The following is a 24,485-nucleotide window of genomic DNA, read 5'->3' as shown; positions in this document are numbered from 1 at the left end:
AGATCTACTGAAGAGACGGTAGACATGATGGTTCAAGAAGAACCTCAGGTACCTGAAACTAAAGAGATCTCGATAAGTTGTATCATGTCTAAGATATGTATGGAATCAAACAAAATCGACGTCGTTATACTTTTGTATTAATATAGCGCTTGTAATGATGAAATGATGAGGATCAAGATTTAAGATCTGCCCATGAACGAATACAAAGAAATAATTGGCCAAAACGAAAAGACGCAAATGAGGCAGAGTTGAATTCTCTATTAAAATGGAAAGTTTTCGGACCAGTAGTCCATACAAAAAATGTTGTAAAACATATTAGAAACAAACGAGTCTTTTATGTGAATCAATAAATGAAAAGAAAATGGTATAAGGCAAAATTGGTGGCACAAGGATTTCGGAAAGACCTAATATTAAATATGAGGAATCGGATTATCCAGTGGTGGATACAATAGCTTTCCAATATTTAATTAGTCTGGTAATAATATTAAAGAGAGAATTGACATGCGTCTTATGAATAATATGTATCGCTTGATACTGAAAGTTTACATGAAAGTCTCTGGAGGATTTAAATTATCAAAACCATGTAAATAAAGTTCTGGAGAACAACATGATCGTTGTATACAGATTCATATTTGAATACGATTGAACTCCTGATGAGTTACCTAAAAGTGAATTGAAACATCTTAACGATGTAATTCTTGTGCACCATTAATGATACATAGAAAACTTGTACATGATTATTATGATATCTCAATAAAAGTGTACAAGCATAGTACAATATGAATTTTGGAGATAAGAGCAAGTGTTCATGACATTTTTGCATATGATATAGATATTTGTGTGTTAAATGGGCAAATTTATGTAGCAAAGCTCCCGAAGAATGAAAGCACATGCATATTGGGATAAGATTGAACAAATTTTCTCATGGATTGATAATGCCAGAAGCATTAATGTCAAAACTTCAAGAACATACTATATGAATTTGACAAAATATATATGGACTAAAATAATCAGATTGAGTGTTGTACAACTCGAGACAAATAAAGAGGGATATACGTTTGATAAAATTAGGCATGTTTTATCAACATTCTACTTTTAATAGTTCTAGTTTACAGTGATGATGTCTACACATCATCAAGAGAAACTGTCGAGCTTTTAGAGGGAGAATTTTTTAATGACCTTGACACGGTCTAATTATTACTCGAACTGCAGTTCGAGTATATATGTAATTATATTTTATCAATCCCTCGACTACAACTAGAAGATGATGTTGGGATATTTTAGTATAGACATGGTTGAACTTTAAAGTATCTTAAAGGTTCTTAAGTCACTTGTTATAAGAAATGCCTATTATCATCTCCTACCAAAGTAGAGATTCTCATTTTAGAAGTAGCATCGTTAAATGCGTATGTGCATTAATATGTTTTGCTAGCTATGTATGGTTATAATATCTATCACTTGAGTTTATTGTCATGATATAACCTTTGTCAAGCGAAGTGATAATGGAATGAGTTCAAAGAAATATTTCAGGTATAAACGATATTTGATTATATTTTACTAACCCATCAAAACAAGCTTGGTTAGTCTTGTAGATGCAGGAATGTAACAAAACACAATCGTGGACATATGATATTTTTTGAAAGAAGCCATCTAAAGTCTCGTTAGAAGATTATACAACATTTCTCAACATAAATAATTGCGCATTAAGGGATTGAGCGAAAAATCATTGGCTACAAAAGCTTTGATCAACTTTGAAGGAAGATGGACACACATCACTTAAAGGACACATGCTAACATGAGGGGGAGACTTATTCAAGTTGCACTCTTTTTCCCTTGACTAAGTTTTGTCCCATTGGGTTTTCTTAGTAAGGTTTTTAACGAGGCAACATACTTGATCAAGAAGTAATCAAAGACGAAAATACGTGTTGCACTCTTTTTTCCTTAGCTAGGTTTTGTCCCATTGGGTTTTTCTGGCAAGGTTTTTAATGAGGCATCATCTCCAAGCATATGAAGTTGATAACCAAGGGGGAGTGTTATAAACATATTATTATTATGGTTATCAGCTACAAAAATAGATTAGCTTTCTCTCCAAGTTTTGCACTCCTATATATACCGCATTGTATCTCATTGTAAAACACACCTCAATCAATGAAATATTAGATCCCTTCTCCCTATTATTTTCTTATTCTACTCTTATTATTTGCTATTAGGCTAGTTTTGCAACATTAGAAAACTATTAAAATACGATGTTTATTCACCTATCTTAAAATTAATAAAAAACATACACATTATTCCATATATTAATAAGCAACTTATATGTGTTATCATGACTTGTAACTTGTGCTTAGGGAGTGTTTCAAAAAAAAAAAATATTAATTTTTCACTTCTAACCCAAACATTTCATATTTTACATTTTAACCCCTTTACATTTTTTACTTTTAACCCAAAGTTTTTCATCTTTTATAATTTAACACAACACTTTATTATCTACAACTTTCGTACCCCATACTTTTTATCCTTCGCAATTTTTTTTGTTTTACGTTTCGTTCTAAATTTTGCTAATATTTCGTAGCGTGCATGTGAGATTCAACGTTTTTGCTCTATTTTTTCATATTTGACAGACCCATCGCAACACGTCCATTTTTCCCCTTTTGAAAAGTTCGCCGCAACGTGCGGGTCGTAGATTGACTAAGTTATTATTTTCTACGTTTTAAGTTTCTGGTTAATTTCTTCGTATTGAGACACTATAACTGGTGTGAGTGGTTCAATGATTTTAGTCTGCTTTTCGTTCAGTGTAATTTTTACCATTTTATCTATTTTATTTTTACTATGTTGAGAGTCGATGTGGTTGTGGCATTGGTGCTACTTGGCACGGTTTTACGAACGTTTTTAACCTATTAATTTTTTAATATTTTTTTTTGTTTCGGTTTACCTCTATACTTCCTTTACTTAAAAACTATTTTTACGTGCATATTTTATGTACGGGTATGCGTAAATATGATTTCTTCTACATTCCGACGTAAACTTTTTTTATAGACGAGTCAGGTCAAATATAATACGTTTTCGTTTAAACAAACCATTTTCACGTGCATATTTCTATGTACGTTTTCGTATAAATTCAGGTTCTATGTTTCGACGTAAACTTTTTGAGAAATGATTCAGGTCAAATATAATATGTTTTCGTGTTTATTTTATCTACGCTTCGTAAAGTTTGTTTCGAACCGAGTGGAGTCAAATTATGGTTTCTTTTTCTCGCCTTTTTTGAAAGCTCTAATTAATCCCTTTCGATTACATGTGCATACTTTCCTTCATACCCGTTACGTTTTCTTTGTATAAGTTGGGTCACATATAATACGTTATGATTGTTCGATATGAATTACATTTACTTTACGTTTGATCCGATCACAATGCTTATACAGGTTACACTGATTTCAACTGGATACGTCGAAATGTGTCTTTTCATATGGTTTATGCATCATATAACGTTTGGAATAATCCATTCAATGTTTACGATGTACACGCGCCGCAACGCGGGCAGGTCTTAACCCTAGTTGTATCTAAAAAGTAAAAACCATAATGTTGTATGAACCATTAATAAAAAGCTTAGTGATTTACGATTCTTCTTCATCTTTTCGTATTAAATCACTTTTCTAAAGTGAAGCTTTCGTTTATATATATTCTCTAAATGAAGCTTTCTTGTATCATATATTCACAAATCACAAGTAACATATAACTAACTACTCACGTAAAATTCAACTGACAAAGCAACCTATAGACAAAACAGTATGTTTCGAAATCTTTTAAGCATTTTTATATTGAAAAAGATTCGACCCCACACATGGAAAATGGGTTTCACACGTAGATTCCATGAACATTATTTTTCGATTCACTTTTCTCCTTCCATCAACACTACAAATACCCTTCCCATTCTTCCTAGCTACCTTGCATAATTAAATCTCTTCTATCTTCATCTTGATAAATAAAAGTTAATAATATCATGAAGGAGAACTCATCCAAGAAATTGGAAAAAACCTACTTTGATGTTTTAGGACTTTGTTGCTCATCCGAGGTGCCGCTGATTGACAAAATCTTACGACCGATTGAAGGTGTTTACGATTTTTCTGTCATCGTTCCATCGCGGACTGTCATCGTCATTCATGATCCGCTCCTGGTTTCTTCTCTTCAAATTGGTAAAGTAACTTTGTTTGTTATCTACCTTTTCACTTTGCTAGTCTTCCATTACTTAACAAGATGAGTGTACTCTTCAAGTCAGGGCGGACCTAGCTAGAAGGTTGGGTAAGTGGACGCACCCTTTGAAAAAAAAATGTAGTGTATTTTATAGGGTAAAATCTCGATCGTAATCTTGAAAATTTGGTTAAACCTCTTATTTGCACACATAAAAAATGATTCATGAGTCTGCCACTCTGATTTCTCGTATTTTTCTTTGGTTTTGAATCATTTTCATATCCGTACAGTAGGATAATTTAATAGAATAAAGGGTGGTTTATGTTTAGATCAATAGATCTACAGTTATGTAATGATTATGAGACAACTTGCTTTATTATGTAATGATTAAGTATTTTTTTTTTTTTTTTTGTAATAATTAGTTTACATTAACAACAAAAAAACGTGAATATAAAAATCCAGTTATATTGCTTTCCTTTTCTTTATATACATTTATTTAACTCGTAATTACTGTTACAATATATAATAATTCATCATGATTATAGATATCAATAAGTTTCTTATAATCACACAAATTACATTGGTTTTTTTTTTTTTTTTGGTTACAACTTACAAGGAACATTGAAAATACAGTCACCAAGCAATACTTTATTCGAGTATTTAAATATATTTGAGAATATTCCTTTTGAGGTATGTATGTGTTTAATAGTATAAAAATTAAGTGCACCTCACGCCCCATAATACTACAATTTATATTGTTATATTTATGCCTTTTCTATTTTTAAATAAAATACTTAGAATAAATAATGTACCTTTAGTTTTACCGGCAAAGTGTAATAAAGTGGATGGAAGTAACGTAACGCCTATTGATTAATTATAGTGACCTTTGAATGGAAAAAAGTACGACCCTTTATATGTAATAATTATATATTATATATTTTTATGATACACGCAAAACAAAAATAACAAATATAAAGTTAACGTTGTACAATAAAATATAATATCTTCATAAAAAAGTATAACTGCAATAGCATCAAGAAAAGTGCTATATGTTTTAACATATTTTGTATAAAGTTTACACAATAGACAAGCAAACAATGCCTTCGTACAATAAATATTCATGTGATTTTTAAACAGAAAAAGATTTAACCTTTAAACATTTATTTCTTGTAATTATTGTGTATAAGATATATGTCCTAAAAGATTATTTTAAAAAAACCTTCATATCGTATGTCCTAAACATTTATTTATTACAAAGTTTTAATAATGTTTGAAGTATGTTAAATTTGCACTTGCGTGTAAACACATCTATCATGAAGAAGAGGAGTGATTTACTACGATTCTTGCAACAATTTAAACGTGTAAAGAAGGAACACAGGATTATATAAAACCCGAACAATTTGTTATAGATTGCTCTTTTAGAAATTTATAAATCAAATAGTATTATGATTTACGTATGACTTGATATTTTATCTGTTTCGTGAAACTAACTATAATTTTTGAGTTTGTTTCAGTTAAGGCGCTAAACCAAGCACGATTAGAAGCAAATGTGAGAGTAAAAGGAGATACAAACTACAGAAACAAATGGCCAAGCCCATTTGCAGTGGCTTGTGGTGCATTGCTTTTGTTATCGTTTTTGAGTTATGTTTTTCCACCTTTCAAATGGTTGGCACTCGGAGCTGTTGCCATTGGCATTGTTCCCATCGTTTTGAAATCTTTTGCGTCATTACGTAATTGTAGGCTCGACGTAAACACCCTCATGCTCATTGCAGGTAAACTTTTATCTGGACTTTTTATTGCTGTCAATCGTATCGGGTTGATGTGTTTAACTAATGCACTTGAACATATATAACCCTTATGTTTATTCATGTTAAAAACATCAACCCTAGTCCAACGCACTTAGAATTTAATTTATAAGCTAGGATAGGATTATGTTGAATGAAAAGATATGATAGATATAAATGGAAATTATTAGGTGAGAATGAGAAGTAATTAACTTGAATTATTTGTTTGTTTAATTTTCCTACAGAATGCAAAAACAGATTTATATGTGATATAGTCAAATATTTTAATAAATTAGTTTGTCATTCGTTTAAATTATTTATAACCAAGGTTAAAAACAAAAGGTAAAAGAAAAGAAGGAAATAGGATTCGTCAATTCACAAGAAGTTAAAAACTAATTCTAGATTACAACTTAGAATTCCGGATTAATCAAAGAGGACGGCTATAGCAGGCTTGTTACGGTTCTTTTAGACAAGTTTTTATTAAGATAGAATACCCATATAAAATATCAAGTTATGAATCTTAAAATTTATAACTTAGCTGATTAGGTTTAGCCAAATACCCATTTAATTTTTAAAATAAATAAGTAATTAAATAAAATAACAAGCAAAGGAATTGTCATCTGATATGAAGAGTATTGAACCAGGCGAATATAGTGAGCAAAAAATTACAAGCAAATGATATGCATCTCAAAATTGCTATTAAAGAAATAAACAATATGATTAAGTACTTCACGGATTAAAAAAAATAGTTTACATTATATATTTCATTAAGACCTAAGGGGCATGTTTTCCAGGGCTCGGGCAGGGCATCTGAATTGTCAAGACCGACCCTGCTTAATATAAGATGTATATAAGAGACATCCTGATGATTAAGTGGCGTGCTTTACAACTAAAAGGTCGAGAATTTAAATCTTGAAAAGTAGAGTATTGATCTATTTGTCTTAAAATACAAAGGAATTGTTGCTAAAAGAATATATAAGATGAATATTCTAAACTATATGTACATACATACCTTGCTTTTTTAATAATAAAAAAAAAAACTTTCCCTTATTTAAATCCTTTACACTCATCGGTTAGGTTATGTGGCTCTTTTAGTCGGGTATGTATGGCTCGTGATTGATAAAGCCATATGCATGACTTTTAACATTGCTTGTTAGCTATATCAAACCTTTTATTTTCCCTTTTGAAGCCAATTTCACTACAAAGAAAAAGTTAAAGTTATATGACTGAAAAAAGGTTATCCTAAAAAAGAAAAATCGTATTACTTTTACAAAAAGTGCAAAAAAGTTATCATAAAAACTCTTTATACTTTTATAAAAATAGGTTTAAGTTTCTTTTAAGTTGTTTTTATATAGTTCATTTTTAGTTAGTTTTTAAGTAAAAGGTTTTAAAAAGAATTAAGAGACTCAACGGTATTTTCTATTAAAACACATACGTTTTTTTTACTATAACCTTTAAAAAGGTAAAATTGTTATTGGAAAGGATAGGAGATAAGATAAAAAAGGAAAATCTGAAGTGTAAAGCTTAGTGGTGTCAACTTTTTATTTTGAATTTTGACGGTGATGTTATTTGGATTTTAATTCAATACATTATTTTATTGTGGTATCTTTAGGCGGTGGGGGTGTGGGAGCAGGGAGAAGGTTGGGAGCCGACGTGGCCTCCTTCCCCGATGGGGAACAAACCCCTCTCCGGCCGTAATTTCGGTGTCCACGGACGAATTCCATGATCTCCCCAGAGTTTGTTGTGTGTGTTGGTGATGATTTGGAAGTTATTTATTGGATGTAGGCCTGTAAACGAAACGAACGAACACGAACATATGCATATTCGTGTTCATTCATTTAACTTTAACCGAACACGAACATATAATTGAACATATTTTTTTTTGTTCGTGTTTGTTCATTAAGAAATCGGGCATGTTCGTGTTCGTTTATGTTTGTCCGTTTAAAGCCTAAACAAACAGTTCACGAACATAAAGAACATAAAAAAAATAAACTGAACATATTGGAATAAACATAAACAAACATAAATTAACATGATTGAACAAAACACAAATGAATGTAATTGAACAAATATGAATAAACATAAGTTAACATTAGTGAACACAAACAAACAAATCTAACATATTACAGTTCATACGAAAACACATCTAAATTAGGGTTCATAGATGATAAAATTAAGTAGTTTTTAGTATAAATATTAAGTAAGTGATTAGTTAGAATCTAAGAAAAAATTAAAATTTCATTTAGAAAACTCAATTACTAATTAGTTGTATTTATATAAGTAGTCAGAAAACTAATATTCATATAAATATAACTATTTATGTATTTATTAAAATTTAAATGAATGTTTACGAACATAAATGAACGAACACAAGGTGTGTTCACGTTCGTTCATTTACTTAAACGAACAAAATTCTATGTTCATGTTCGTTTGTTTATTAAATAAACGAACATAAACAAACTTCCTGCTGAACATATTTAAGAACAATTCATGAACGTTCGGTTAGTTTACAAGCCTAATTGGATGGGAAGGGGAATACCACTACCTTTGAAGTGGGGAATGTGAAGGTGGTGTGAGATGGAGGTGATGTGGTGTCAGGGGTGGTCTGGAAGCACCAAACCACACCCCACAGCCATGTCATATGAAAAAAGTTGAGTGATTTTTGTTAGAAAAAAACATAAAGTTTGTTGGTTTTTCTGTGTAAAAATGTAGATGAACTTTTGTGAGAAAAAAACAAAAAGTGCGTTTTTTATTGTATTTGCTCTTTTAATCTTAATTTCATATGTGATTATAAAATCATGCTTCATACTTAATGGTATCAGTACACTTGCAAACTTGCTGAGGTTAAAGATTAATAATTGAGATGCATACTCAAAACCTGATCTTAAACTCATCTGAAAAACAAACTTGAATTATAAAGTATTCGACTATATTTGTAACAAACTTAATTTTAATAATTTTAAGTTTCTAATAATTTCAAAATACTATTTATTATATGTTTTATGATTATATAATCTATTAATACCACACGGGTTATCGGGTTGGTATCATCTAATTTCATACCCGTCCCAAACCCAATAAATTTTTCAAAACTGATACATAAAATTTTCAACTACATGTTCTTTTCTCATGACATGAACTATTCTTAACTTCATAACTGATACATATACATTTTCTAAAATAACTGAAAAAAGAAAACAAGTTTGACAAAGACTAGGAACTGATTTATTATAACTTAACATCTTGCATTTTTTTTTTCTTCTGTAACCTATATACTTTCAATTAGTTTGATATTATAAAAAATCAAATCTTATTTGCAGTTGCGGGCTCGATTTTTCTGAATGATTACTGGGAAGCAGGAACGATCGTGTTCTTATTCACTACAGCAGAATGGCTTGAATCGCGCGCCTCTCACAAGGTTTTATAAAACTTATTCTTGAACATATACAGACCACTTTAAGAGTACTAATCTTATAATAATTTGCAGGCCACTGCTGTAATGTCATCATTGATGAACATGGCCCCGCAAAAAGCTGTATTAGCCAGCAACGGTGAAGAAGTCAACGCTAGTGAAGTCATGGTCAACACAAAGCTTGCGGTTAAGGCAGGCGATGTCATCCCGATTGATGGAATCGTTGTGCAAGGGACGTGTGAGGTTGACGAGAAAGCTCTAACTGGAGAGTCGTTTCCTGTATCAAAACAAGTAGATTCTACTGTTTGGGCTGGCACAATAAACTTAAACGGTATGCATTGACTTTCGAGGTCAAACTCTCTACTTTTCAAGTTAAAAAATGATATCTGTATAACGACTGAAAAAATAATGATTGCTACCAACATCAAAGTTTGTAACATAAACCACATTTCTGAATTCTTTTTTTTTTTATAATTTTGTAAGACAGTTAATATAGTTATCGAATTAAAAATGCTTCTTTTGACTTGAAAAGTCAAAGTACAAAAGGAACATATGAATGCTTTGCTAACCCTTTACTTGATCTTGCTATCTTTTTTCAGGTTACATTAGCATTAATACTACGGTCCTAGCTGAAGACTCTGTAGTCGCAAGAATGGCAAAGCTCGTCGAACAAGCTCAAAATAATAAATGTAAAACTCAACGATATATAGACGAATGCGCTAAATACTACACGCCAGGTAAATCGTATTTGCAGTTAATTCGTCTATCCCCAAACGATAAATCGTTCTTGCTAACACAACTTTTGTTTATGTGAATTTGCAGCTGTTGTTGTCGTAGCAGCCTGTTTGGCGGTGATACCAGCTGCTATGAAACTTCACAATCTAGACAACTGGTATCATCTCGCTTTGGTAGTTTTGGTAAGTTCATGCCCATGCGCGCTCATTCTGTCGACACCAGTTGCTACATATTGTGCACTATCTAAAGCAGCTACAACCGGGCTTCTGATCAAAGGCGCAGAATACCTCGAAACACTTTCGAAAGTTAAAATATTTGCTTTTGATAAAACTGGAACGATCACTAGAGGAGAGTTTTCGGTTTCAAACTTCCATTCACTTAGAGATGATATCAGCCTGGAAAAATTGCTATACTGGTAATTATAAAGTTATAAACTATCAACATGCTCATATGATCAAACGTTTGGTTATTTAATTTTTTTTTCTTTTTGAAAAATTTGAAGGGTTTCGAGTGTAGAGAGTATGTCTAGTCATCCCATGGCTGCAACACTTATAGAGTATGCACAGTCGAATTCTGTCGAAGCACAACCCCACAATGTTCACGAATTTGAAAATTTTCCTGGTGAAGGAATTTGTGGTAAAATTGAAGGAAAAAGGATTTATGTCGGGAATCAAAAGATTGCTATTAGAGCAGGCTGTAATTCAACAGGTAAAAATGTCATTTGTTTGGGTTTTTTTTTTTTTTTTTTTTTTTTTTTTTTTTTTTTTTTTTTTTTTTTGTATATGGCTTTATGTAGGATTAGTTGCACAAAAACAAAAGTTGGTCAATTTCTGTTTCAGATAACCATATTTACAGAAAAAAAACCCTTTCAGCTTCCAAAATTTTCAATAAATTTAAAAGCCCTCAAACTTTCATATATTTCAATTTAAGGTAGGACTGCAAACGATAAAAGCCCTCAAACTTTCATATATTTCAATTTAAGGTAGGACTGCAAACGAACTAAACGAACACGAACTTGTTCATGTTCATTTGTTAAGAAAATATGTGTTCACGAACTGTTCAAGAACATTCACTTACCGAACGAGATTTTATGTTCGTGTTCGTTCGTTAAGGAAGTGGACGTGGTCGGTCGTGCTAGTTTGTGTTTGATTGTTAATTTTTGGTAACGAGTACATAAACACAAACTCACGTTCGTGAACACAATAAGCGTTCAAGAATAGAATATATAATATATTAATACTTGTTAAATATGTTATTTGTTGGAATTTTGAAGTATTTAAATAAACTATAAAAATAAAAAAAACACTAATAAACTATCGAACACGTTACCGAATGTTCACAAACATAAATGAACGAACGCGGCCTTTGTTCATGTTCGTTAATTTAACTAAACGAACAAAATTTCTTGTTCGTGTTCGTTCATTTATTTTCAAATATAACATTTTTATTCATACTTGCCAAGTTACATCAAAACAGAAGGTAAACGGGCAACAAGCTGCGCCGCCACCCCTTTCATTTATCAAACGAACTTCCCACCAAACGGTTCACAAACTATTTTCTGAATGTTTTGGTCGTTTGCAGCCCTAAAGGTAACCATTGAGAAACTGTTAATTTGCTGTCAAAGGTTGGAAAAAACCTTGATGTTTTTGCCACCATTTTGGAAAGTTTTTATGGGCTAAAACAAAGACAGTTACCTGAATAGAAATTAACAAAAGTTAGTTATCATTTTAAGCAATTATCCCATTCAATTACATACATCTATAAGCTAATAATCTGTAGTTGTTTTGTGATCTAGTATTGCAAAGTGCAAGTAAAAACATGGAAGGAAAGTCAACCGGGTACATATTTCTAGATTCTTCACTAGCCGGAGTCTTTAATCTCTCGGATGGATGTCGAACAGGTGCAAAAGAAGCACTCAAAGAACTCAAATCAATGGGTATCAAAACCGCTATGCTTACAGGAGACTGTCAAGCTGCAGCCAATCATACACAAAATGAGGTAAAACCGTAAAACTCAAATATCAACCACAAATGTTCAACATTTAAAATTTTGTACTTATTTTAGATTTTTATCTATGATTTTGCAGTTAGAGGGTGCATTAGAGATAATGCATGCAGAACTTTTACCCCAAGATAAAGCGAAAATCATACAAGATTTTCAAAAGTTATCTCCAACAGCAATGGTTGGAGATGGTATTAACGATGCACCCGCTTTAGCCACTGCGGATATCGGGATTTCGATGGGGATATCGGGATCTGCACTCGCAACTGAAACTGGGCACGTGATTTTAATGTCGAATGATGTACGGAAAATACCGATAGCAGTGAGACTCGCGCGAAAAACACGAAGAAAAATATTTGAGAACATTTTTCTGGCTATTATTACCAAGGCTGCTATAATTGCGTTGGCTATTGCGGGTCATCCGTTAGTTTGGGCAGCGGTTTTAGCGGATGTTGGGACGTGTTTGGTAGTGATTCTTAACAGTATGCTTTTGTTAAGAGCTACGACTGTTACAAAAACCGCAAACAAACATTCGGGTTCTTCACATGATCATAAACATTGCCATTCATCTCACAAACACGTCAAATGTTCGTCTCATAAGTCTCATAAGCACGAGTCCGCAAATTGTGAAACAAAGAAAGGTTGCTGTGGGCATGATGATGAAGGACATAAGCTTACGCATTCAGTACCGAAAACGGAAGATAAAGGTAGTTGTTGTGCGCATGATCATGTACATGTACATGAAGTGAAGCACTGTGGACATGCTGATGAAGACGTGCATTCGGTAAAACTTGTGGTACAAGACATAGGAAACACACATGGTTGTTGTGCTCATACTGACGATGCGGTCCATGAGGTCAAGCACGAGATACAAGAACACAAAAACAATGGCTGCTGCGGTCATGATCATGTACATGAAGTGAAGCACCGTGGACATGATGATGAACATGTGCATGAGGTAAAGAACTCGGTACAAGACATAGGAAGCAAACATAGTTGCTGTGCTCATAAAGACGATACGGTCCATGAGGTCAAGCACCGGATTCAAGAACACAAAAACCATGGCTGCTTCGGTCACGATCATGATCATGTACATGAAGTGAAGCATTGTGGACATGATGATGAAGACGTGCATGTGGTAAATCACTCGGTACAAGACATAGGAAACAAACATGGTTGTTGTGCTCATAACGACGATGCGGTTCATGAGGCTAAGCATGAGGTACTAGAACACAAAAACCACGGCTGCTGTGGTCATGATGATTCCTGTGGTGATGAAGTACATGAGGAAAAGCACACTACACACGGCTGTTGTGATCATGCTACTAATGAATTACACAAAGACTTTGATATTGAATCGCAGACTAGACGGACTCGTAGTTGTGAGATTGTAGTCAAGAAGAAAACCGACTGCTGCCATGATCAAACAACCCACAAAAAAAGCCTATCGAATCATGAAATACATAGCGATTTAAACCATGATCATCATCATCATGTGAAAGAGTACATAACTGAAGAGGAATTGGGGAAAATGGTAAGACATTGTTGCGAGAATCATGGGTTGGAAAAGAGGCATGTAAGCGAGTGTTGCAAAAGCTTTAGAAAGGAATGTTGTGGACACCGACGCTTCGGAGTTGGATTCAATGGAGAAGGAGGGTTATCAGAGATAGTGATTGAGAATGTGTAGATCTTTATAGTTTCTGGAAATGCGCTGTTTTATTGGCGTTAGGTACATTATCAACTCCGAAAAGGATACAGGTTATTCATCTTTTTTGCTAGAGACAGATTTATGTACCATGTTAGTTGTGTCTTATATTTGTGTATTTGTCTATTAAGTTTCCCAGCTTTCGAAGAAATTCGCAATGCAAAATTGTATCTTAATTCCTATGCTAAATACTAGTGATCTACTGTCAGCAAATCGCCTCAGGAGTGTTGTTCCCAGAATATTTCAAATTATTTTATTGAAAGCAGTAGTCGATTCGATCTTTTTTTAAAGGGTTCATAGATGTAGGTATGTTAGTATTATCCTGATTGCTGTTACTACTATTAATAGTTTAATATTATTATTGTTGTTGTTGTTAGTTAATTCACAACATAAGAAACATACATAACATACACGATGCACATCACATAACATAACACACACATAGGCATAACATGAACATCACACATGACATGACACAACACACACATTGTCCTCACCGATCTATTGCTGCCCCATTATCGTCAGGCATTACCATTGGTCAGGCTAATGTCAGATTCATGATTCAAAATCAGCCTGATAAGTGAGAGATAGTATTATTATTATACAAGATGATCCCTATGTTGTCAAAAGCGCAATAGGCCACAGAGGAGCAGCATATGTGCCTCGCCTGAATAGGCACATTCTCAGGCACTCAAGCGCAATTTCAGGCCAAAATATCGTCTGAACAGGTCTAATACAATTACACTAGCCCTAAACAAGCCTAGAAGCAACCTAAAACAGCCTAAAGTAACCCTAAATAAGCCTAGAATAGTATTTTTATGTTATGCGGTTTGCTTAAAAAGGCCCTCTCATTTAGCACCTTGCGCCTAGGCTGTGAACCAGGCCTACACGTCTTGAGTGCGCCTTTGACAACATAGGATGAGTCAATACAGCACATACGAAGCCGTATGCAAATTGGTGGAGAGATTAAAGCACTCCATGTATGGACACCCTTAAATCGACAACTATTCAATAATTCAAGAAAGCAGCAAGCAAGGAATAATCAAAAACTGTATATTTCAACAATTCCATTATCCAAGAACATTTAAACAAGCCACCTCAATATCATGTAGTTCAAGAATTCAATTATTTAAGCACATTATGACTAAAAACTAACACTCTACAATCCAGTTAGCTAAACACATAATACATTTGGGATTCGTATATAGATACATTGTGATCTGTGTATATTTATAAAACTCTAAAAGACAAATCCTAGGAATTAAGAGTTGGGTATTTATACCTTAGTACCTATGACTTGTTGCTGCTATAAGAAGTCGACTGCAAATATGAAACTGCTGGCCCATGAGATTATTTGAAATTTGGATGATATTAAGATACTGTAAATTAATAATGCTTTGGGAGTGGGCTTGTGGCTTTATTATCTTTGGCAGGCCTTATTAGTTTTGGGCTACGAAAAGAACTAGTTTTTTTTTTCTTTTTTTTTTTTTCATGCATTATATTTTTTCGGTTTAAGATTCAAATATATCATCAGTTTATATGCGCGTATAAATTTTAATAGGTGTGTATTAGTATAGTTTGTACGTCTACCTAGGAGAAGGGTCAAATACAAATACTTATTTGTGTAAAACCCATAAGAACCAATATAACACGGACAAATGACACATCTTATTTTGACTAACCAGGGGTATTTTTGTTACAAACCATTTACCAACATTATGGGAATCCTTAATTTCACGCTTTTTAAATTTTCCAACTTTTGTATAAATTTTTCATGCATTCTATTTTTTCGGATGTATAGATATTTTCATGGCTAATTCTTCTTCTTTATCACCAATGATCGGATTTTCTTCTTGTTTGTGTTGGTATTATTATATAGTGTGCTGATATCATTATGTTTGGAAGCAAAACCGACAATCATCATAAAGTGTTATGATTATTGATATGTTCTTGCGGTTTTTATAATTAGGGTGGTTTGTACCGGATCTTAACTCCGTGTACCTATGCGTAGATTTACTATAATTTTCTGATCTACATATGTGTAATTTAATAAAGTCTTACCATGGGGGAGGGTGGGAGGGTAGATAAGAGGGCAGAAAGAGTATGGATGAATGAGGAGGGATCACTAGGGGTGTTCATCGAATCGATAACGATTTTTTGAATTATTCGAATCGAATTTTTATTTTTTTACATGATTTCGTATTCGATTCAATTAGATTAGTATTTGAAACTCGAATTCGAATAAATTTGATTGAATTTAAATTCTCCCTAAACAATAAATTATTTTACTTTCATTTTTTTAAACTACTACAAATAATTATATTCAACATAAAAATAATAATCTGCAAAATTTATTAACTATCAATAATTTAATATGTTAAAACACCAAAATTTAGAAGACAAGTTGGTTATTGGTAGCGATTTAAGTTAGGTAAAAATTTGGAAATAAGTAGTATGGGCTGTTTGTCAGAAGCTTTGGTAATGTTATGAATAATAAACTATCACTTATGGAGGTAGTTTATACTTTGACCAAGTTTAGAAGTTATATGTGTGTATATATACGTTTGTGTGTGTATATACATATATTAGAAAAATATATATAAACTGAATTCGTATTTCGAATCGAATTGAAAATCATAAATTCGTATTCGATATTCGATTATTGGACTCGAATACGAATCAACTCAAAATCGAACATTTTTAATCGAATTCAAATCGAGTCAAGTTTCGAATTTTTCGAATTCGAATCGAATTCTGAACACCCATAGAAATCACTGCGAATTAGACATAGAAACCAACGAATTAAACAAAAAATAGTTGCTTAATATTCTACACTTTTACCATGTTCATTTAGTTATTAATTTAAGATTGAAAAATAAAGGACTAAGCTCAATTGGTTCTTTCACTTCTCGCAATTATCTGATCGGATTTTTTTATTAAACCGCTCGCCGCTCGCTCGGAAATTACTTGGAAAATGCTCGTTCGATTTGACGCTCGTTGTAAATGAGCCGTTCTTCTCGGATTGGTTTGTAAACAAGCCAAGCATGAGCAGATGTCCGCTCGGCTCGGTTCAACTCAAATTATTATTTTTAATTAGTGTGTATATATATATATATACACACACATATACATATACACATACATATATAAACATGTGTATACACATATATACACAAATATAAATTATACATACACACACCTATATATACACACAAACATACATATATACTTAAATATAAATTGAATTTATAGTTTTATATATACCACTTTATTAGATTTTGGTCCACTATATATAAATTTACAACTATATCTATACGCATTAGCCCAATAAAAAAATTAATATCAAATCTAAAAGTTAAACCCTAAACCGTTAAACGACAGTTTGTTCATCGTCTCAATGTTTTATGTCGTTACCCTAAATCGATCGTCTGCTACTCTCGACGTCATTGTTCGTGCAATATGATCATCACCTCGTCGGCCACAACATTTTTATTCATAAGAAAAAAATTTATGCTATGAAATGTGTCTGTTTTTAAAGACATAAAGACTTGAGACCCGACATTGTTACCATCTCTCTCAGCAAATTTAAATCGGGCGACACGGTTGTACGAATCGCTCGAACTTCGCTCGACCGCCTCTCGGAATATTTACTGCTCGGAAAATGCTCGGTTTGATTTGAAACTCAGTTTTAAATGAGTCGATCCGCTCGGTTCAGTTTGTAAACGAGCTAAACAAAGGTCCGCTCGGTTCGGCTCGGCTCGTGAACAATTCTACTCGCAATATGTTATTGCAACCCCTCATTCACACACTTTCCTTAAGATCAAAAGCTCTTGAAGTCTTGAGAATGGTAAGTTGAATTATAGACCATTGACCATGACTTAGAATTTTTTTTTGAATAACGACCACACCAACACACACTACTAAAATCAACCTATTGTTCACTTTGTACGTCTCGAACATGCACCACTTTTGTAGGAATACACATCTGATGCTATTGTACTGTATAAAAAGATCATTAGATGGATTGTGACGTGAACTCTTTAACTTATGTAAGTTTTAGCAAGAAAGGACAAAAGTCACCAATGTAGACTATTATCATAGTCCACCCATTTTTTATACACATTCTTATTATCTTTTAAAATTATACTGTAAAATTAAGCATTTTTTTTAAATCAAACATAATACTGTTGTGTTAAAAAATTAAATCTTTTTAGAAGCATTTTGAACTAACTACTTACAACTATGTGTTGGGGATTTTTAATGGTGTGTTTAGCTTCGTCTTTAACCCATATAAAGTTTGTTGTGGAGGGTTCAAATGAGAAGAAAAATTTTGTAAGAATAAAAAGAATAAGTTTTAAACCAATTGAAATGCTCAATTTTACTTCATTTAGTATATGTATTTAATGTTATTAATAAGGACATATAGGTAAATTTCTAATTGTAATTAATTAGCTAACTAATTAAATTTGTAACTCACTTTTAAATATACTCTTTCAAGATAAAATAATTTAGGGTGAAGGACAATTTTCGAAATGTGTAGGATAAATTTTAGTATGTGTAGGATAAATTCTTAAATGTGTATGATAAATTTAGATATGCATAGGCTAAATTTCGGTAAGCGTAAGATATATGTAGGATAAATTTTGAAATGTGTAGGATAAAATGTGTTTTGCTTTATTAATGAAAGATAACATAATTAATGGGAGGAGTTATAAACTATATAATATTTTACTTTTATGCCCTTTCTTCTTTTTCTTTTCACATTAAATTTCTTCTCAAATGAACCTCCCTATAGCTTGTTTACCACACATAAGGGTGCGTTATGTTATATGTCTTCATTCTCAGTTTTTTACCCTTTTTTTGTTGGCAGGGCAGGTCCTGAGAATTGTTGTACCTTGTTTGAGCTCGAAAAACCGTGCCCCCAGGCCTTAACGAAATAAATAATTTAAACTAATTTTTCATACAACCGTGAACTGTTGACAAAAATATAACAGTCAATAAACAATGCAGTTAACAAAATACTCTCCTGCTATACGACGTTTCAATATCCACAGGGCACTAGTTGCTGCCAACATGGACTAATTGTTTTTTTATTAGTTTTTAAAATCATTTGGGTATTGGGCTCACTAATCTAATCCCAATGGGCTAACTAATCTAAACCATATGATTTTTTTTTTGTTTTTTGTAAATGAGCCTATGTTATGTTAGTATTTCTTTGGCTATACCCTATTAAATTTTTTTTACATATATAATATCGGATTTTTTTTAAAAAAAAATTACATGCCCTACAAAATCACGAGCCCTGACCGATGGTCCTCCCCGCCCATCTCCAGGGCCGGCCCTATTTGTTGGACATATTTTCCCTTCACGTGCATCTTTGTTGTTTCTTACACTTCTTAGGCGTTTGACGTTTTATAGCATAACCCACCCCTATACATACATATGTGTGTGCCGCATATAACAAATTTTAAGTAGAAAACTAGAAGAATTATTAGGTTTTTACCTACATTTTATTTAATTTTAGTAGAATTGTTACATTTGTTTCTTAAAAGAACATTTATTTGAAACACCATAAAAAATAGCAATTAATAAAAAGGATGGAAAATAAACAGCATAAGAATAAAGTAAGTAACCAGACCATTAAAAGAGAAAATGAATAATCAAATGACCTTTCAAAGACACAAGAGCCTACAGAAACCTTCGAGCTTTCCTTTATCATTTTTTTTTTCATAAACTATCGTTAATTCCAGTCATTGCTTGAAATGAGACCAGTTTGTATAAATTTCTCTATGTTATTACTAATTAGTATATATTCATCTGCGTGCTAGCTGTTAGTTAGTTTCTTTCATATCCATTCTAATCTTTAAAACAATTGTATAACAAAGTCCTGGAAGATTGAGTGATAGGCTATCAATATATTTATTATCTCTTTGAGAATGATTTTTAGATATATTCTTTCTCTCCTTTATTTTGCTATGATATGATGCGCACAGCTGTTGGATAGCAAGTCAGAAAGATAGCAAGTTAGAAATGTCAACCATTCCACATCTCCATATGGCCACCATCCTGTTGACCAAATAATATTTCAATGATTTTGCATCTCTTATTATAGGCATCTTTTTTGCAAGTCAAACTATATGCTTCTTTTGCCCTTTAGAACTTGCGATTTGGACATAGCTTGGGCTAGCTTCTACCTGTTAGGATATGAAGATTCGTTTGGTCAGACGTACGAATATTATCTTTTGTAGACAGAGAGACACGACCCGATGGGACATTGGGTGTAACACATGGTAGATGTAACCTTTATTATACTTGGCTAGCTAAATCCATGATGAATGGGTCCACTGTCATACCAACTCGAACCGGATAAGCTCTCACACTAGTATACAAGGGCTTTGGAGACGGAAGAACTCGTGACTAAACGAATTTCCAATAGATTTATCATGGAATTCGAAGGTTTGATAAAAAAATATCTTCATTCCGACGTACTTGTAGTGAAATTGGGTGTACTTTTCTGGTTAGATAAATAAATAAAGATGCTCTCTTTTCGTCATGGTAATATTGTAGTACGGTAACATTACAAAAACAAATCATAAAATTTTAAACACATGTTAAACAAAGGTAAAAATCTTCAAACCATTATATCTATCTTGAGCAATATTTTCATCTGCAACAATTGAACAAACTAAAACGTTAGCGTTCACTGAGAATTCGTGTTCAGCACGGGTCTCTTAAAGCAGATTTCACATCTCCACTAAGACTTTTGGCTAAATGACAGTTTGTGGAACGAGGAAGCAGGTAGAGTGGAACAATATAGAGTGCGTACTCATCTCTAGTTTTATAAATATGTTTATGAGTCTCTCGTGTCTCAAGTTTCAAGCATTTCATGTATTGTGTGTTTAAAAAAACGATTAATCAACATATTCATTGTATAGTTATACCAAACGAAACTGTTTAACAGTTTTAATTATAATTAACTAATTGTAGTTACTAAAGGGCATGTAGCTCAATGGTAGATCTCCTAAGTAGTGAGAGTTTAAGTCTCATTATGGACAAATGATATAGAAGAGACGACGGATCATATTTTTTCGGCTTGTGGCTTTTCATGTGGTGTTTGGCATGGTGTTGCGGCTTGGTGTGGGATTCCAAATCCATACCTTTTTTCAGTTAACGATGTATTAGAATTACATAATCATTGGGCGACAAATAATGTGAAGAAAAAGATTATGTATGGTATTGGCATAATTACATGTTGGAGTCTATGGAAAGCAAGGAACGAGTTGTTGTTTTCTTCTAAGAGAAGGAGTGTGGTCGAGATTGTCTCCGATATTAAAGCTTTTGGTTTTTTGTGGTATAGGAATAGATCAAAGTCAAGTTGTGTAGATTGGAAAGGGTGGTGTAAATTTGAGATTATGTAAGTTTGTTTTGGTTTGGGGTGTGCTTGTCTCCGTTTTGGAGATAAGTCGTCTTTTGTGTTTCTAATGAAGTTAGCTTTTTAAAAAAGAAAGTAATTAGTGATTGTTTCATTAATGCCAATAACTACAACACCCACCACAACTTGTAATTGCAGCTTAACTTCTGATTGGTTTCTGGACTGATACTTGGTTTTTTTTTTCAAGTTCAATTAAGATTTAAAGCAATACTTGTATATCAGCTTAACTTCAAAGTTCCATATCAGAATCACTACTACTTCTATGAGTATCTATATCTCATTTATCTTAATTTCGTTTTGAAAATATCTTCTCTCATTGCAAAACTCCCAACTAGCTTTGAGTTTTGATGCTTTAAAAAACGTGTAAAATGTATAGGAAAGCTTGATATTTGTTCACGATTTTAAAAATAAAAATGATTTCTAAAAACAAGGTAAAACCTTGTTATAGATCAGTTGATAAAAAATATATTGCCCTTATAAAGGTGTATGAAGTCCAAAACTATTTGTTTAACAAAATTGGATTAAAATAATAATGTGAAGCGTGCTAGAAAAGATTCTTGGTTCATAAGACATGTCTCGCCTCACCTCTTAAATCACCAACGAGTTTTGGGCTTAGTTGGTTGTGACACAATTAAGCGTGCTCAGGTGAGAGTAATACCACGATGACTGGGGCAACAAAAAACAAATCCATGTGTTCCTGGATGAGCAATCCGTTAAGGGCAAAACGGACAATATTAGTGGTATGAGGGGCGAGATGTTACGTAACAAACAAAAGCAAGACATGAATTGAACCATTAAATGAGCATACGATCAGTATATTGAAACAAGTTCAAACAAAAATAATCAACCAGTGACTGTGAACTATGAACACAGTTAGAATTTATAATCAATTAAGTCAAAGTGTATAATAAAAATCACTCAACACTCGTTATATGCAAAGACACCATACTATCCAGATTCCCTGTTAACACGAATAAAGTCACACTAGTATCTTGACTTCTAAAACACAAGACTCACATACTGTATGTTGCAAGTTGCAACATATTAGTTTTTATTATATTCGTTTTCTTTCCTATTTGACATACAATTTGATGGATTTCTAGCGCAGCTAGAGTTATTTTGTGTTTTGTTAACATGGATGTAGTTTTATTTCCAAATCATTTATAATACATATAAATTTTTAAAACAATGTGGTTTTGGTTTGTTTATCAACATAAAATGCATTTTTAGTATATCAACTTAGTTTTTTTTTAACTGATCTCTATAATAAAAGGTCATGGACTTTAATATATGCCAATAATATATAATAGTGCAAAGGAATATATTCCTAAATCTGTCTCATCTCCCCTTTTCCTTTTCTATATATGTATAGCTAGATGGAAGGTTAACTGCACACACTCAATTACAATTCAATACATACATACCAATAGATAAGATTTATTGAAGAATATACATCATGGCATTGCCTGAGGTGGAGGAGAGTTCAACTGAGCCAAGGATGAATTGCCGGCCGGCATGATCAAGTTAATTAGTAATGGCATATGCATGAATAGCATTGTCGGCAATCGTTACTTGGCTACGTTGGAGTCTCTTCTTTTCATGCAATGCTTTGTTGTTCAAGAAGTTTTTGTATCAGTGTAGTTTAAGAATGAGATTGGTTCTTCTAGGTGTTTTGGGGAACTTCGCTACCCTTGTAAGCGAACTTGGTTTGGTGAAAAACATAATAAGTTTGTGAAAAAACCTCTTTGGAGTTCGCTTGTCACCCGTGCAAACTTGAACTTACCGAGGGGTAATTATGAACAGAGTATTAGTACAAGGTGTTCTAAGAAAAACGCCTACATGTGCTGATCTAGTTTCTTATAAACAACATACTCCCACAAAAAATGGTTGTTCAAGTTACTTTCATAATTTCTGGTGTTATCTCTCTGCATTATAGAAATGCATTATTTCTAGTTGTAGTATGAGTCATAGGTATCTACACTGTTTTACACACAACTAGACAAGGACAGTCATACGGATCTCATATACCGCGTGCACATGGCAATTTGTTGGAAATTTGTTAGAAATGCGTGTAGGTACTTCCGACCACATTATTTTGTTGGAAATTGTCCAAAGAATTGTCACAAACAACCGTTTTCTATGTATTTTTGATGAATATTAAGTAAGAAATGACCCAGTTTTCTAGTAGTTACAAAACCTTCTACATGCTATTCCCATATCATTTCATAATTTCTTGTGTACCGTTTCTTTAATTTCACACACTCTAATATTATACTAGACAATGGTTTGAAAGTGTTTTTACGATAATTTATGATGAACATTATTTTACATATATAAGATATACAAAGCTAAGAAGTAATGATGATATTCAAGACTACAACTCTACAAGCCTATTTTTTTTAATCCTTTTGGGTCTCATATCATATATTAACTCTTCGTATTTGAGTCACATAGCATTATTGACCTTTCATTTATGTTATTCTTATTCAATTCTTGTGTACTTCAGGTTCTCTTCTCTATATTTCTATTTTATTAACAAATACCCTCACATCTTGATTAAATTGTTTTCCGGATAGGATGGAGATAGGTAATTAATGAAATAGGACCAAACACAAATGTAAATGAACAAATATTTGTGGGTGGCAATGTCATATGGGGGCAGTTTTTCCGGTGACAACTGTGTTGCAATATTTTTGTGACCATCTCTCCAATGTTCTCTAAATCAAGTGGTGGAAGGCTATTATTTCTCTTGCCAGATGCAGGTTCAACTCTCATTTGGTGCAGAGTGAGGCACTGGTGGGCAATGATAGGAGACCCGAGAAAACCTGAGTTTGATCCTTGACCCAAATGGGTTTTACTCGTAATTTCACTGTCGTATCTACGGGCGGGTGAGTTACCGGGTTTTCCCCGAAATTGGTGATGGACTCGAGTTACTCTCGGAGTACTAGGGATTGATCATTTGTGCGACTGAATTTGTTTTCTTCTTTTTTTGCGACAAGAATAGTAGCAAATTAGTCACCCAAATTTTGCTGCAAAAATTTATAAAAACACATATAAAAAATCCTGTTTTTTTTAAGTTTGCATATATATTGAAATTTCCAAAAATATATAATATTACAAATTAAGCCAAACGTTATACATATTTACAAATTTATACCAACTAAAATTAATTTCGACAATAATATAATACAAATCAAACCTGACTTTTTTTTTTACAAATTTCTTTTCATT

General features: G+C 32.7%; 1 protein-coding gene across 1 annotated transcript; it reads left to right on the top strand.

Moving 5' to 3' along the window:
• The first annotated feature begins 3,929 nt into the window (after window positions 1–3,929).
• Window positions 3,930–14,105, top strand: LOC110886195 (cadmium/zinc-transporting ATPase HMA3). The gene is made up of 9 exons (XM_022133963.2): window positions 3,930–4,190; window positions 5,700–5,957; window positions 9,290–9,387; window positions 9,457–9,712; window positions 9,981–10,118; window positions 10,204–10,531; window positions 10,619–10,824; window positions 11,912–12,114; window positions 12,203–14,105. The coding sequence occupies exons 1-9, from the start codon at window positions 3,998–4,000 to the stop codon at window positions 13,802–13,804; spliced, it is 3,282 nt and encodes a 1,093-aa protein (XP_021989655.1). The 5' UTR covers window positions 3,930–3,997; the 3' UTR covers window positions 13,805–14,105.
• Window positions 14,106–24,485: the final 10,380 nt, after the last annotated feature.

The sequence above is a fragment of the Helianthus annuus genome, chromosome 10 (genome assembly GCF_002127325.2).
Source record: "Helianthus annuus cultivar XRQ/B chromosome 10, HanXRQr2.0-SUNRISE, whole genome shotgun sequence".
In the NCBI taxonomy this organism is placed as follows: Eukaryota; Viridiplantae; Streptophyta; class Magnoliopsida; order Asterales; family Asteraceae; genus Helianthus; species Helianthus annuus.
Note: the sequence above shows the minus strand (reverse complement) of the source record. Positions and strands in the feature narration are given on the sequence as shown.

Bases quoted from the DNA above. Each gene is read 5' to 3' on its own strand.
- LOC110886195 (XM_022133963.2), top strand. From the start codon at position 3,998: ATGAAGGAGAACTCATCCAAGAAATTGGAAAAAACCTACTTTGATGTT. The intron at 9,713-9,980 runs GTATGCATTGAC...ATCTTTTTTCAG, and splicing joins TGGCACAATAAACTTAAACG to GTTACATTAGCATTAATACT. The intron at 10,532-10,618 runs GTAATTATAAAG...AAAAATTTGAAG, and splicing joins CTGGAAAAATTGCTATACTG to GGTTTCGAGTGTAGAGAGTA.